This window comes from Oryzias melastigma, linkage group LG22 (genome assembly GCF_002922805.2).
Source record: "Oryzias melastigma strain HK-1 linkage group LG22, ASM292280v2, whole genome shotgun sequence".
NCBI lineage: Eukaryota > Metazoa > Chordata > Actinopteri > Beloniformes > Adrianichthyidae > Oryzias > Oryzias melastigma.
This window is the reverse complement of record NC_050533.1, coordinates 18,087,110-18,102,353: the sequence shown is the minus strand read 5'-3', so window position 1 is coordinate 18,102,353 and position 15,244 is coordinate 18,087,110. Positions and strand designations below refer to the sequence as shown.

Sequence of the window (15,244 nt, the reverse complement as noted above, 5' to 3'; positions counted from 1 at the left end):
AGAAAAATGATCACCTCAAAAAATCAGTTTTTTGACACCAAATCAGATTTGACAGTGGTTTTGGATTCACATACCAACAGGATCTGCAGCCTTCATGAGCGGTGTGCTGCGAGATGGCTCACTAACTCCGGCAGCATTCTCAGCTCGGACCCTAAACTGATACTCAGTTTCTTCTTTTAGGCCCGTTACCACATAGGAGAAACCAGGTACCAGACTTGTTGTGACCTTCTCGTAGCTGTTTCCGTCCTTCTCAATCTTTTCCACAACATAGCCCTGGATAGGACAGCCGCCATCATAGTCTGGAGCCTTCCATGTGACTGTGATGGATTTAGATGTGGGACTGTGAGCCTCAACTTGGATGGGTGGGTCTGGCTTCTCTATGGAATCAATGGCAACAACATCATCAGAATATCTCCTGCTGCCAAAACAGTGTTGTAATATTAAACACATCCTCATTCATCTCATCATGCTGAACATCACCACAATAACAACGCAGAAATCTTTGAGGATGAGAGTGAAAAGCAGAACTTACGTTTGATTTCCTCTGTGATGACTGGGTTTTGCAGCTCCAGGTAATCCCCAGCCCCGACCTTGTTCACAGCCTTTACTCTAAAGTAGTACTCACAATTGATGTAAAGTTCTTTGACTGTGAAAGTTAGGATATCCTCTCCTGACATGACAGGCATGTATGTTTTCTTGGATGCCTCACGGCGCTCCAGGGTGTAACTGACAATTGGTGTGCCACCATCATCTTCTGGTGCTCCCCAGCTGATTTGACAGGAATTCTTGGTGACATCACTGGAGGAAATGTCTTTACATTTCCCAGGGATTCCTGCAGGGTTTAATTAAAAAATAAATTCACGTCAGAAAGGTAGTTTCTGATTCATTTATAAATTACAATAATCTCTTACCAATAACTTTGACATTAATAGTCCCTGTAGCAGTTCCCAGACTGTTCTCCAGTGTTATTGTGTAGGAACCAGCGTCAGCACGTGTGCACTTAAGCAATTCAAGATGAGCGCTGTTCATCTCTACAGTCATTGATAGCCTTTCCTCTGCTTTACATTCCACTGAGTCCTTTTGCCAAACCATCTTTGGTATAGGAATGGCTTTGTATGGGATGTTTAAGTGTAGCTTCTCACCCTCAATTACAATCACATCCTGCGCCTCCAAATCCATTGTTGGAGCACCTTTCAAGCACACAAGAGTATAATAAGACAGGGTTCATGCAGACAGCTACTCCTGTTCATCTTTTACACTGTAAAGTCAAAGATCTGTCAATGCTTACAGTCAGGGTCCTTGGTGGATACTTTGTCAGAGATCTCAGAGGGATCACTAACTCCAATGACATTGATGGCTCGAATTCTGATCACATACTTCTTCTCTGGTTTGATTCCATCATCAATCTGGAATTTGAGCTCCTTTATAGGTCTGCTGTTGACTCTTAGCCACTTGAGCTCTGGACGGGCTTCTGCAACCTCAACATGGTATCCAGTCACAGGGCAGCCGCCATCCTTTGCTGGAGGTTTCCAGGTGACATTAATATGTTCCCTGCTGGCATCTATAACAGCCACTTCCAAAGGAGGAGATGGAGGGCCTGAAGGGAAGGGTGTTTACATTTACATTTCTGATTATGAAGTTCATTGAAATGTCTGATCATTTTCTTACTAGTTGGATCTTCAATAGTGAGGATTACAGTTGGTTCACTCGGATCTCCAACTCCAGCTTCATTCTCAGCTCGCACCTGGAACTGCACCTCGGATCCCTCATCAACATCCATCACTTTGAACTGAGTCTGCCTGTCTGGAGTTTTGCAGCACTTTAACCATCGTGTTCCAACTTTCTCTTTCTTCTCTATCACATACCTGAGGATGCAGCAAAAAGTTTAATCCACAGGTGTGGATTTTGCCAAAATGGAAATGTTGCGCTGTATCTCTGCTGCATCCAATAGTTTACATAAGAACAATTGTATTTTGAGAAAAATTCATGGTCAGCAATGATATTTAGACTTTAGTAGAAACATATGGTTGCTTTAACAGCTGTTCAGTCATACTTGGTAATGGGTCTTCCACCATTGCTTTTGGGAGGTTCCCATTTCAGCTCCACATGTCTCTTTGTCACCTCCACCACAGTCAGGGCGTATGGAGGTCCAGGAGTTGCTTGGTGAAAAAAAAAAAATTAAATAAAAGTGAAAATCCCTTTACATATAGTTTGGTTTACCTAAATCTTGCCTTTTTCAATCTCCATTCCAGAATAAAGTTACCACAGAGCGATGCTGGTAGCATGACTAGAACATTTGCTGTCTTTGCTGGGTGTATTTACTGTAATGCTTGATCATTTTTCATCTGTAACATACGCAAGGTCACTTAGCACTATTTGCTTTGCAAGTGTACTCAACTTAAGGCTCAAGAATCTTTAATCAGACTGCAGTCTGAAAATAGGTGGCAGAAAAACCTTTAAATATTGTTTTAAGCATGGTGGGTGTGGTTGTGATTTATTTTTAAAGAACGTCTAATAAAAGTAGAAACATACTATCCTTGTGGTGATCTAAGACTAAGATCCTAGATTTCCACAGAGAAAGAAACATCAGAACTTGAATAGTTATATTGAGCCATTATTAAACAACAAAGTTCAAACTTACTAAATGTGTCTTTGGCAAGCACTGCATCCTCTAGCTCACAGAATTCGCTCATGCCCACAGCGTTTTCTGCAGCAACGCGGAAGACATACAGAGACCCCTCGTTGAGTGGAGTTACAGTGTACTTCAGCTCTTTGACAGTTGTGTCTACAGTTTGCCATGCTTTCCTTCTCACATCCCTTTTTTCCACAACGTAGTTGGTAATGGGTGAGCCTCCATCACTGCTTGGAACTTGCCACTTCAGATCAGCATTAATCTTAGTAATGTTGGTCACCTCCAACCACTGTGGTGCAGATGGAGGGTCTGTAACACAGGAAATGCATTTTAGAAGGCCATTCTTCCCATTATTGTATTTGCCGTGAATTCCCTGCCCAACTCACAAAGTCTCTCTTTGCACACCACTGGGTCACTGGGCTCACTGGGTTCACTCTCACCAGCCTTGTTGACAGCTTTGACCCTGAAAGAGTACTCCTGCTTCTCCATCAGACCCTGCAGCTGGTGCTCAGTTTGAGGAACATCTTCTGCAATATGGATCCATTCCTCGCTTCCAGTCTTCTGGAACTCAACAATGTAGCCCTCAATCTTAGCTCCACCATCATGCTCTGGCCGTGTCCATGCCAGCAAGGCAGAGGTCTTGCCAATCTCTCTGACAACGGGTTTGCCTGGTGCCCAAGGAGGATCTTTGGAAGAGAACCACAGTTAGCAAAAATGTCATGATGTTCAGTGTAGAAATGATATAATTCCACAAAGTGTCATGCAACTTACCAATGGGATCTTTGATAAGAACAGGATCAGTCTCTAAACTTGGTTTTCCTGGCCCAGCCAAATTCTCTGCCAGGACACGGAAGCGATACTTTTTCTTGGTTGGAAGTCCTTTCACCCTTAAACAAAAAAAAATACTCCCATTGAAATGTAATTTCTTTTATTTCCATCCTGAGAATAATGTTGGAAAAACAACTTTTAATAGCTGGTGGATAAAGATATTTACCTGAAAGATGTGTCCTTGACAGGTAATTTGTTGCATCTAATCCACTTGTCGCTCTCTGGATCAAACTTCTCAATCCAATATCCAGTGATAGGACTGCCACCATCCTCATCTGGTTCAAACCAGGAGAGAGTCACTGCATCCTTGGCAATATCAGAGGGAGTGACTCTAGATGGAGGACCTGGGGGATCTGAAATTAAAGGAAATTATTCAATGAATGATAGCTTAATATTTTGCAGATAAGTCAGCTTTTGCCATTGTTATAACATACCAAATGAATACTTTGCAATAATGGGTGCATGCTCTTCAGGTGTGCCAATGCCAAACTGATTCTCAGCACTGATTCTAAATATGTACTCTTTTAAAGGTGCGAGCTTGCAAGCTTTAAAAGTGGTGTTCTTCACTGTTGCAGACAGCTTGACCCACTCTTCTTTATCTGTTTGACGGCATTCCACAATGTAATTGGTAATAGCGGAGCCACCATCGTCTCTGGGAGGGTTCCAGGCAAGGGCACAGGATTCATTTGTGATCTCCGAGATATCAAAGGCAGCTGGAGGCCCAGGTTTGTCTGAGGGGGAGGCAACAACACAGGTAAATCGCAATATGAATAAAGTGTGACCAAAAAAAGTTTTAGGAACCCTAATACTCTTGAGTCAAAATGAAGAAGTTCCAATCTAACTAATTCATGATTGGAACTGTGTTTGCTTTCTTAAACAGTCTAACAGTTAAGTTATAGAGTGATCTTTGTGAATATGGTAAAAAACTGAGAAATACAAATTACACCATGACAAAGCAGTTTCTGTACCAAGAATGTTGACATCGATGGTGGCTGTGGCACGCCCACAGAGATTGACAGCCTCAATGATGTAGGTGGCAGTGTCTCCTCTGGTGGTGTTGCTGATGGAAAGCTTTGAGTGTCCTGGCTGGCAGTCAATGGCAATGCGGTCATCGGCTCGCAAAACCAGATCAGCCTTCGTCCACTTTATACGAGGTTCAGGCTTTCCTTTGACATCTGCAGGAAGCTCAATCTTTGAACCGGCTCTAGCAGTCAGACCAGCAAGCAGCTTTACGTCTAGCTGGATTTCTGGAGGATCTAAAAAGAAGAACCAATATACTATGAATGAAAGCCATTCCTGGTGTCTATGCAAGTACACCTCAGCATGAGTAGTCTTAGATTCTAAATCTTACATTCATTGAATAACGTTTTTAAATGTTCTTTTTATGTCCTTCAGTGAGTAACTTGTTTCTTCTGTGCTATAAAATTGTTTAAGAGGTTTCATGCTCAACTGTCTTTTGTTTCTTGATTTGCAATTCTTCTTCACCTTATCCCATTTTTGGAGTTGTCCCAGCGAAACAGCACCCACTGTTTCACAGCAGTGATTTGGCAGAGTTTATACGCTGGATGCCCCCCTTTAAACAACCCTGTATTTGAAGGTCACAGGGACCCAGTTAGGCAGCAGCGTAAAGGGTCTTGTCTAAGGACCAAATCTGGATGGAGATTAGTGGACACCCCGGGGATTGAACCCAGAGCTCCTGCATGCAAACCCTATACTTTGCCCACTGAGCCATCCAACCACTTGTTCCTTAATTTGCAATAACTATTTTTTCTGCCCTGTAACTGATATAAGACATGCTACTAGAACAAAGAGGGAACAGGATGAAAAGGGATCAATTCAAAGTTTCTTCAAATGTTTCGCCAATTTTAAGTTCGTCTGCTTTCTGTTTTCTACACTTTGGAGCTAATAACTAACCTATGTATTTTACGTTATGATACATGTTCCACTTTTCGTGTTTCTCTCTTTCCAGTCCTGTATGATCTCATCTGGTGAAACTGGATGACCTCTGACTCTTCTTTTCAATCTGATTTCTTCTTTATCTTTCTTTTAGTGGAGTTTTTAGCACTGCTGTCACATTTTGCTTGGGGCTTAAGCCAAAAATCATTTAATGCCATCTGCTGATCACTTATATATGGCACTTTATAAGTAAACAAAAAAAAAGCTAAATAAATAGGAACAAGCTAAACAAACTATACTTTGGGATCAGATGTACATGTGAACAGTACAGATTGCAGAGTGTGGATGTGTGCTGAGTCTAGACCAGCTTACCTCTTGCATCCACAGCTTGGATCTCATCCGTTGCTCTGCATGGCCTGCTGGCCCCCAGCTTATTGAGAGCTCTCACTCTGTAGGCATACCACTGGCCCTCAACTAAGCCAGTCACCTGGAATCTAAACAAAAAGCAACATTAGTGGAAACAGAATACAGGCAAGATGGCAGTTTTTCACAAGAATTAAAGTAAAAATCCAAATATTGTTGGCAAACTGTTAAATCCTACTTCAGTTCAGGGATGGGGTCGCTACACGCTTCCCACTTGTCTGTACCACGCTGGCATTTGTCCACCACATATCCTTTAATAGGTGCACCTCCATCATACTTGGGAGGTTCCCAAGAGAGGAAGATGCTCTTGGCACTCTTGTCTCGCCACTTGAGGTTTTCAGGTGGATCAGGTACAGCTACAGGAGAGAATGTTAAAATATACATTACTATCTTGATAAAGCATTCAATTACAAAACATAATTGTGTGCAGCAAATGTAAGGTATTTTCTTCATAAAATGCAAGTCATTTAAAAGTGGTGGGAAAAAATGCTCACTGGCAGGTGAGGAGACGTTGACAGGATCATCAATGTATGCTGGTTCTCCAGGCCCACACTTGTTGTAGGCTGTCACACTGAACAGATACTCTTTTCCTTCTAGTACATCAGTCACTGTGTGTTCCAGGTCCATCACATTGGTTGCCACCTGGACAAAAGCATTTGCAATGGTGGGCCAAAAAACTACAGCTCATTATAAAAGAACAAACTTTTTTCTTCAAAGATGTTTAAACATGTTGAGTTGTTTGGTATTTCTTAAGCAAACATCTTATGAAACAGTATCAAATTTTGCGTCAGCCACCATTATTTGGACATGCGGCAAATCTGCTGTTTAACCCCGTCCAAAAATGTGTTCATACGCTTGATGCCCCAGACGCTGCCGGCAAATGTTTTTGGCCTGATCACTACATAGAGCGGTGTGTGTGTGTACCCGTATATCTTATTTACAACACTTGGAAGACGTGGGTGATGTTGAGAGATCAGGTTTATTTCTCTTAAAGAGTTCTATAAAAACATTGGTAATCACGTCTCCATGTCTCCCATTATGGGGAGATTCTGTAAGAGCTGAAGTCCACTTAAAGCAGTCTTTCCTTATGGTGAGAAAACTATTTAATATTACCCCAATACTTTTTTTTGTCATATGTATGCAAAGATATGCTTTCTATTTTACATCCATCCATTTCCCAGACCTGCTTGAACTAACACTATAACCACTGTTAGGTCAGAAGGCGTTAGGCTGTCTGCAGGTAAAAAAAAAGGTCAAACCTGCTGGGTCATAGACCGCCCAGGGAACCCAGAGACAGAAGATGTTTACACATGTTTTTTCTACAAGCATGCAGTGGGCGACAGGTCATACAAACACTTAATGGTAGGTAAGGATGAAGTAGGCGAGATGCAGGCATGTCGTATGTCAACACATGCTCAAAGAAATGGTTAAAAGAACCCTCCGAATCAAAAACTGATGTTTTGGGTGTTCTCGACTCATCAAAATGTGACGCGTTGGTCTTTCCAATTAACACAGGGCTCCCCAACCTCCAAGCCTGAAACTGGGACGTGGACTGTGCTGGTACCCTAACCCGGCACCAGACGCCCAACAGCACCAGAGCTGGATGCAAACTAGAACCGGACGCGCAACATGCCGCGTATCGGCACAGGTCGCGCCCCGAGGACCAGTCCGCATTTGGACAAAACGCCAGGACCCTTGATTTAACTTGTCCCTGAATCAAAACTCTATTGACACGCTGCCAGATGTCAGTGACTTCTGTAAAGCTAGAACGTGATCACACAGTCTGACTACTCCCTGTCCAGCAGACGGAAATAGGTGATACAGCAGATTCTCAACCATAAATATAATGTTATTTTAATTTCTACCTCATAAACTAGCAGAAATGTCATCTATTTTAGGCAAAAGCAACACAATCGCTGCTTTCAGCCAATGGAAAGAGAAACAGTCGTTATTTTATTTGACTATTCTTTTTTTATATTATTATTATTGTATGCTATTATAAGTGAAAGCAACAATGAAATGAGTGCTGCTATTATTATTTTATTTGTTGTCTAAATAATAATATTAAATGAATGGCAAAAATAAAATACAATTTATGAATAAATTACAGATCCACAAGACCAACAGTTTGAACAATTCCTGGTAGATTCAAAACTTGGCGCACATGCCACAGAGCTCAGATTAAGAGGGATAAAGATAGATTAAAGATGACTTTAAGATTTCCAAGATTTCCTTTTTTTCAGTTTTCAAGAAGAAAAAAAAATTCTCCATCACTTAGTTCTTTAAGTCTTAAGATTAAGTTTCACGCAACTTTTTCTTTTGTTCCAACATTTTTGTCTCCAGCTAATTTCATAGACTGACTCCAACATTTTGCAATTTTTGACTCTAGACCAATCGATACGTTTCATTGTCCAGCCAGCTTTGCAACTTATTAGTTTTGGTCACAATCCGGGATAAAGAAATCACTCTAACACTCCAGAAGCTAAGTTATGCACAGCATACATCTGATGCATCCACACACTTAGTATGCATTACCTCGATATTTTAATTTGATCTTTTTTTTAATTTTCATTTTACTATTTCTAGTTATTACATATTTACATATTCTTATTGCTTTTCATACTTTTACTTCCAATATTTCTGCTTGTTTAACCTCATGTTATTCAATAAATATTCAAAAGGACGTCATTGTTTAGATATCATTATTTCATTTTTGTGGTAAAGTCAATTGAAAGGGTACAAAGTCTCTATAGTTGAGAGACAAATTGATAAGAGGGAACATCTGATCATTAATTAATGATATTTTTCCTTCATTATGAAGGTAGTGCCCCGAGAATAATTTTATTAAATTTCCATTTCAATAAAATTAATATTTTTAAACCATCTTTGGGAAAGCATATCTCATATGCCCCGCTTTCACACTGCAGATATGTCAACCCGAGCAAGGAACCCGTAGTACTCTTCACACAATAGGTGTGCACTCCTTACATGCAGTCTGACTTTTAAAATTGAGGAAATTAGAGTGTAGTTTGTGCGTTGTCAGGGCCCAGCCAGTCATGTTCTTCTCCAACCACCAGAGGGAGCCCTCACCTGAGAACTAACTGCATCTGTCATCCTCCTGGACTCCAATTCCCATCATGCATCAGCAGCCCTTTTCCTGTCACCACCAGCTGTTTGTCATCAACATCAGTGCTGTATATATTCCTGCTCCTCACTCTGCTCCCTGCGAAGTCTTGATTTGTCATTCTGTACATTCATTCTGAGCATTCTTACGTTTGCCTACCTTTCTCTGTTTTGACTCTCGCCTGTTTTTCGTCTCTCACCTCGCTCCAATGTTTGACCCTGGCCTGTCTCCTGACTACGGTTTGCCTTGCCCTTATCTCTGTTACTATTGCTATTAAATTCAAGTTGCACATGGATCCACTTGCCTTAGCTCCTTCGTTACATGCGTACATCCTACAGGCATTTCCAAGCTTCTGTTTTCAGAGTTTACTAAACATCTGAGCATTATTGAACCTATTTTAAATGCTTATGCCAAGCTTTGCTGCAGTACCTTGGCCCAGGTCTTGCGAGACACTTCTCTCTTCTCAATCTGATAATGTGTGACTTGACTTCCTCCATCATGATCCGGTGGCTCCCACATCAAATGGACGTGGTGTCGTGTTACTTCTGCTACTTTGAAGTCCTTTGGTGCACTGGGGCAGGCTAATTTAACAAAAGGAATATGATGTTTAGTTTTATGGTATCATTACAGGTAGTTTTAAGAGAAATTATAAGATAGCCTTGCTACCAATAACGTTGACTTCAATCTCCCCAGACACCGATGAGACATCATTCTCCAGTTGTAGGGTGTAGGTTCCTTTGTCTGGGCGAACACTCGGAGAGATGGTCAGTTCTGTGAACGTGGGTTTTGTCACCATAGCAATCCGCTCAGCTGCTGTGGTCAACTCTGCTTCCCCAAACACCCACTTAGGGGTTGGAGTTGGATACCCAGTAATGGGAACTCTGATTGTGAGAGGCTGAGGGACAATGACCTCCAAACCATTTCTGAATCCACTCAGATCGAAAGTTGGACCCACTGCAGATACAAAAAAAAAGTTTTGGCATTGCAGAGAAGTACAATGTAGCTCAATATTTCACTACATTTGCCTATAGAAGTGTGAATTGACCAAGATTTTATTATGAAAAATTTCCAATTTAACCTTGAGTTAATATTAAAAAATATATATATATATCTGGCAACTCAAATGTCAATATCCACATTTTTAATGAAGAAAAAAAACCACAAAATATTGACGAAGTTAACTTAAAGCGTGAGCAGTATGGAATGTTTGTTTTCTAAAAGTAAAACGTTTTTTTCCTTGAGAACAGGGTCTGTTGCCTGTGCTACTCAGACTGTCTTATTATATACCAACCATGTGGGTCATCAGCATGAAGTGGTCCAAGTTGTTCGGTTGGATTAGAAACTCCAGCTGCATTTTCAGCAAAAACTCTGTAAAGATATCTTTGACCAGGCTTAAGTCCAGAAACCTGGAAAGACCAAATAAACAATCAATTCAGACATCTGTGTAAAGGAGAGGGTCTGATGTCTCAGAAATTATAGGATAAAATCTGACAACCTATCAAACAAATAGTTACTGAAGACAAAATTAGAGAAAAGACATGGTGTTCTTTTGCATATTTTGCATATAAGTCACATACCCGGTAGAAAAGGTCAGGACACAGCCTAGCATTGCAGCGCAGCCACTTGTCAGTACCCTCATCACATTTCTCAATAATGTAACCGGTGATCATACTGCCACCATTGCTCACAGGTGTCTCCCAGGTCAGAGTGACTGCTGATTTTATTTGATCATTAAAATTAAAATTTAGAGGTGGACTTGGTCTCTCTATGAAGACAATGAGGAAGGACCAGCTGTTAGCATTTGTTTTGATGAAGTTTAAATGAAAGCTTTTAACTTGAAAATTTAAGATCACCTATTGGATCCATGATCTTCACGGGGTTGGTAGCAGCACTGGGCCTGCCAATGCCAGCCTTGTTTTCAGCTCGGACTCTAAAGATGTATTCCTTGTGCTCCACCACATCGTTCAGTGTGGCAGAGCGGTCATTGGCACTACAAACCAATGCTGCCTCCCACTTCACAGATGTCCTGTCACGTAGTTCAATCACATAGGCTGAAATCTCTGATCCACCATCAAATGAGGGAGGTTCCCAGGTAACGGTGGCACCAAACCTGTTCACCACACCAATAGAAACCTCTGGAGCATCTGGAACATCTGATTGAAAAGAAATTAAGTGAATAGAAGTGTGCCATACAAATGAGTCAGTCTCTTGAAGTGTTTTTACCAAATTTGTTTTTGGGCTGAACAGCTTCCTCAGTGGCAACACTTGGTCCACTCCCAACTCTGTTACGAGCACAAACTCTGAAAAGGTACATAGATTCTTTCTGGAGACCACTGACACAGTACTCGGGAATATCGGCACGATCTGTTGCCATGGTCCAAGTTTTACGCTTTACATCACGCCTTTCAACAACATAGGAGACAATCTTGCTGCCCCCATCACTCTCAGGCTCATCCCAGGCTAAACTGACTTCATTATCTGCTGTGTCTACAACTCTCAGGTTCTTGATGGGTCCAGGGACATCTGGAAACCACAAGACAAAACTTGAAAGCCTTCTCTTCAAATTCTATTTTTTTCCATTTTAGATTTATTCCTCAGACTCACCAATCACTTCCAGGTTGATGATGGCTTCTCCCTCTCCATGCTTGTTTTTGATGATTACTTTATATCTGCCCTGATCCTCCTTACAGGGTCTCTTTAGACGGTACTCTGTCTTGTCCAAGGAGGTGTCAATGTTCTGAACAGCCAGACACTTATCCTGAAAAAACCACTCAGCATTGGCCCGTGGGTAGGCATCGTAGGGCACACTCATGACAAAGGGTTTCCCAGCATCCGTCACCAGGTTCTGGTCGGTGGTTTTGATCTTTGGAATGGCTGCAGCATAAATGGAAATTGTGAAGGGAGTTAGCAAGGACCCTGAATACTGAGAAATATAGTACTATTTATACCTGTTCCCATAATGTCTTTGAGTCTCACAATTACAAATCCCAATAAACCTTTCTTTTTGCTGCTACATGAAAGAAACAGTGGTCAGCTCACCTGCCAGCTCCAGTTTGGCTCGGGCATCTTTATCTTTGGCCACAATCCTGTACTCTCCTTGATCTCTAGGTCTGATCTCACAGACTTGTAACCTGTGTATCTTTCCTTCACTAATCATCTGGTACTTGTCCCCTTGGACAATGATCATGTTGTTTCTCATCCACTTCACTTCCACTCGGTCCTTGTTAAGTTCAACTTCAAATACAACATCTGAGCCTGGAGGCTCAAACATGTCCTGTGGAGGTCTGACGATCTCCACTGGGGTCTCTGACATGGAAGCACAAGCATTGTGAATAAAAAAAGAAGTATGTTGTTTATATATTTTTGGAGGGAGGGAGGGGTCAGAAAGTTTACCTTCTACAAAGAGTCTTGCTCTTGACCTCCTTTCTTCCAAGCCACAGGCATATTCACATTCATCATCAGGTCTGCACACCTTTATTACCAATCTACATGTCTTGCCATCTTTTTCCATGTGATACCTACAAGAACAACAAAAAGTGACTTTTAATTAATAAAAAAAGACAAGGTTTCCACACAAACTACATCAGTAAGTAACAATGGTTTAGCCACCAGCAGCAGAGAAATAATACCTGGGTCCTTCTCTGATCTCTCGTCCATTCCTGTACCATTTTACGGCAGCTTTCTCCTTGCTTAGCTTGCAAGTGAACTCTGCATCCTCAAACTCTGTGATGGTCTGGTCTTTCAGCTGTGTTGAAAAGTCTGTTGGGGCCTCACTGATGATCAACTCTGCAGAGCACTTGTTGTCTCCAACAACAGCCGTGTATTCACCCTCGTCTTCCATGACACAGTCCTTGATGGTCAGAGTATGTTTGAGGCCATCGGTTCTATATACCAGGCGTTTGCTGAGCTTGACCTCCTCGCCGACCTTTAACCACCTCACTGTTACATCGGGCCGATTCACCTTACAAACAAAGCTGATTGTCTTCTTCTCTTGAGTTTCAATGTCTTCAATGGGTTCCATGAATTTAATTTTCTCTTCTGCAAAATCACAGGTTAACAACACAACAGAAATGACATTACAAACTGGAGCAAACTGCACAAAGCAAAGGGAGTTTTCACAATAGTTACCTGCCACTTTGGCAATGGCGATGCACTTGGCATGTTCTCCTCTGTGATTGGTCAGACTGATGGTGTAGCTGGCCTCATCCCCCTTTTGGGCATCTTTGATCCTCAGAGAGAAGACGTTGTCTCTCTGAGATATCATGTATTTGCTGCTCTCAAAAATGGTCTCTTCATTTTTCAGCCACTTAGCTTTTCCTCCCTCTGTGTTTGTCTCGCAGTTGAAGACAATCTCACTTCCTTCTTTCACGTCTGTGTCTTTAATCGGTGTGATGATCCGTAGTTTTTCTGCAATAAGATATAAAAATAACCAAAATTGTTCTAACAAAATTGAAGCAAAATGCTGAGATAGAAGCAGGTCCTCACCTATTACAAAGAGACCAGCGGAGGCCTTGATGCTTCCAATGTGGGCTACATAGTTCCCCTCATCCTTCAGACTGCAGTTTTTGACAATGAGAGCCCTCCTTTTTCCTTCACTGATGATGGTGTATTTGTCCCCAGCTTGGATCTCTTTGTCCCCCAAGAACCACCTCACTTCATATGTATCTTTGGACACCGAACAGGCAAACTCTGCCTTCTCACCCTCAACCACCTCCTGGTTTTGGGGACGAGCAATGAACTCAGCAGCGAGCTCTGAGTAGGAGAAAGAAAAGAATAGAATGCTTTTATTGTCATTATAACCGGTACAATGAAATTTAGAAGGAAGAAAATTAAGGCAGAGTTGCAAGGGTTAGAAGTGCGGTGGCATTGTCAAAACAATTCTCAACAACAAAAAAGTTCAGGTAGGACAAATAACTCAAGCTAAAGTAAAACATAGTTTTTCCAAAAAGCTACATAAAGAAATAAATAAATTGTTACTTTTAAGGAACTCCCATGAAAAGGTTTCTTTCTCCAATTGATATGACAAATACTTGTGAATGAGTTAAATTCATACTAACTTTCTTTATGCTTTGCCAAAAGAATTGCTGCACTAACACAGGATTGTAACGAGATCCGCGTACTCTGATCACACAATCAGGGTTAGGATTAGGGCTGTAACGGATACTCGTTACAGCCTTAATCCGTATGGTCATACTCAAAACTAATAAGAAGCACTGAATTTTGTTGCAGTAATGTGAGTAAATGTACTTTACTTTCCATCCCTGAAGGAGAAAGGCATACTGTCAACTTTGTATCGTGAATTTAAAAATAGTTGTCCAGGTTCAGCCACATCATTTTAATTGTCAAAAAAACAGGCGTCAGTTTTAGGCAATTCTAGAAAAAGCTGAACACTGGTTGAAGTCATCAGAGTTTTGGGGACTAACTCGACTCTTCCTTGTACCTACCATTGATTTTAAGCAGGGCAGACGTCCTGACAGCTTCACTCAGCCTGCAGTTGTACTCTCCAGAATCTTCCATCTTCAGGTCATGAATGATCAAGATCCTCTTCCGTCCCTCAACAATCTGGTCATAGCGACCTCCCTCTGGGAGCTCCTCATCCCCTTTGTACCAGGAGACTTCGGCATCAGCCTTTGACACTTCGCATATCATTTTCATGCTGTCCGTCTCTGTTCCCTCCACATTGGACAGGTTCTTGGTGAACCTGGCAGCTTCCTCTGAGAAATCAGGCAGCAGCAGCATGAGTATGTGTCACAGGGCATAGTTTTTGATCAGGTGCAACATGAAAAATGTACCGTCAAGAAAGTACTGCATTTCCACATAAACAAAATGTATTTATGTGGTGCATTTACATTTTAGAGTTAATGTTAAGATTTTTTATTTGCTTTACAATTGTGCACCTCCGTACCTCTCTGAGCTTCTCTGTCCTTACACCCTGACCCAGTGCTTCAAGTCAGCTAATCAGTGTCTCCTGGAGGTACGGAGGTCCACGAGGAAGCTCAGAGGGGAATGAACGCCTTTTAAAAATGTTTGCCCTGAAGCTTTGGGACGCGTTCCAACTGGGTATTCAGCAGGCATAGTCACTGTTCATTTAAAAAAAAAACTTCTTGGTTTCATAAGGTGTTTTTACACTTTTATGTCATTTATTTATACTTTTATCTTTAATTTAGGGCTGTCAGATTTGTCGTGTTAAAAACGCGTTAATCTGACACGTGCTTGACGCCGACAATTTTTTTGACGCATTAATCGCGGATTTCCATAGACTGTATATAATGGGGGGACCTCATAGCTCGATAAGTCCATTATTTTTACAGTCAATGGGATTTTCTTATACGTGCCTTTCC

General features: G+C 41.5%; 1 protein-coding gene across 1 annotated transcript in view; it reads right to left on the bottom strand.

Annotated features, from left to right (window-relative positions):
* Window positions 1–15,244, bottom strand: part of ttn.1 (titin, tandem duplicate 1) — a gene marked incomplete in the record, with an annotated part of 209,359 nt that overhangs the window by 94,360 nt on the left and 99,755 nt on the right. Inside the window, 28 exon segments of the mRNA XM_036209999.1 lie at window positions 75–377; window positions 533–832; window positions 912–1,190; window positions 1,289–1,597; window positions 1,669–1,865; window positions 2,054–2,159; window positions 2,642–2,941; window positions 3,019–3,318; window positions 3,404–3,519; window positions 3,627–3,813; window positions 3,895–4,191; window positions 4,429–4,716; window positions 5,729–5,850; window positions 5,958–6,135; window positions 6,274–6,421; window positions 9,333–9,484; window positions 9,570–9,857; window positions 10,195–10,309; window positions 10,481–10,668; window positions 10,757–11,056; window positions 11,127–11,426; window positions 11,508–11,777; window positions 11,943–12,209; window positions 12,297–12,421; window positions 12,533–12,941; window positions 13,032–13,310; window positions 13,389–13,655; window positions 14,348–14,617. Of these exon segments, the coding sequence (XP_036065892.1) occupies window positions 75–377; window positions 533–832; window positions 912–1,190; window positions 1,289–1,597; window positions 1,669–1,865; window positions 2,054–2,159; window positions 2,642–2,941; window positions 3,019–3,318; window positions 3,404–3,519; window positions 3,627–3,813; window positions 3,895–4,191; window positions 4,429–4,716; window positions 5,729–5,850; window positions 5,958–6,135; window positions 6,274–6,421; window positions 9,333–9,484; window positions 9,570–9,857; window positions 10,195–10,309; window positions 10,481–10,668; window positions 10,757–11,056; window positions 11,127–11,426; window positions 11,508–11,777; window positions 11,943–12,209; window positions 12,297–12,421; window positions 12,533–12,941; window positions 13,032–13,310; window positions 13,389–13,655; window positions 14,348–14,617 (6,660 nt within the window).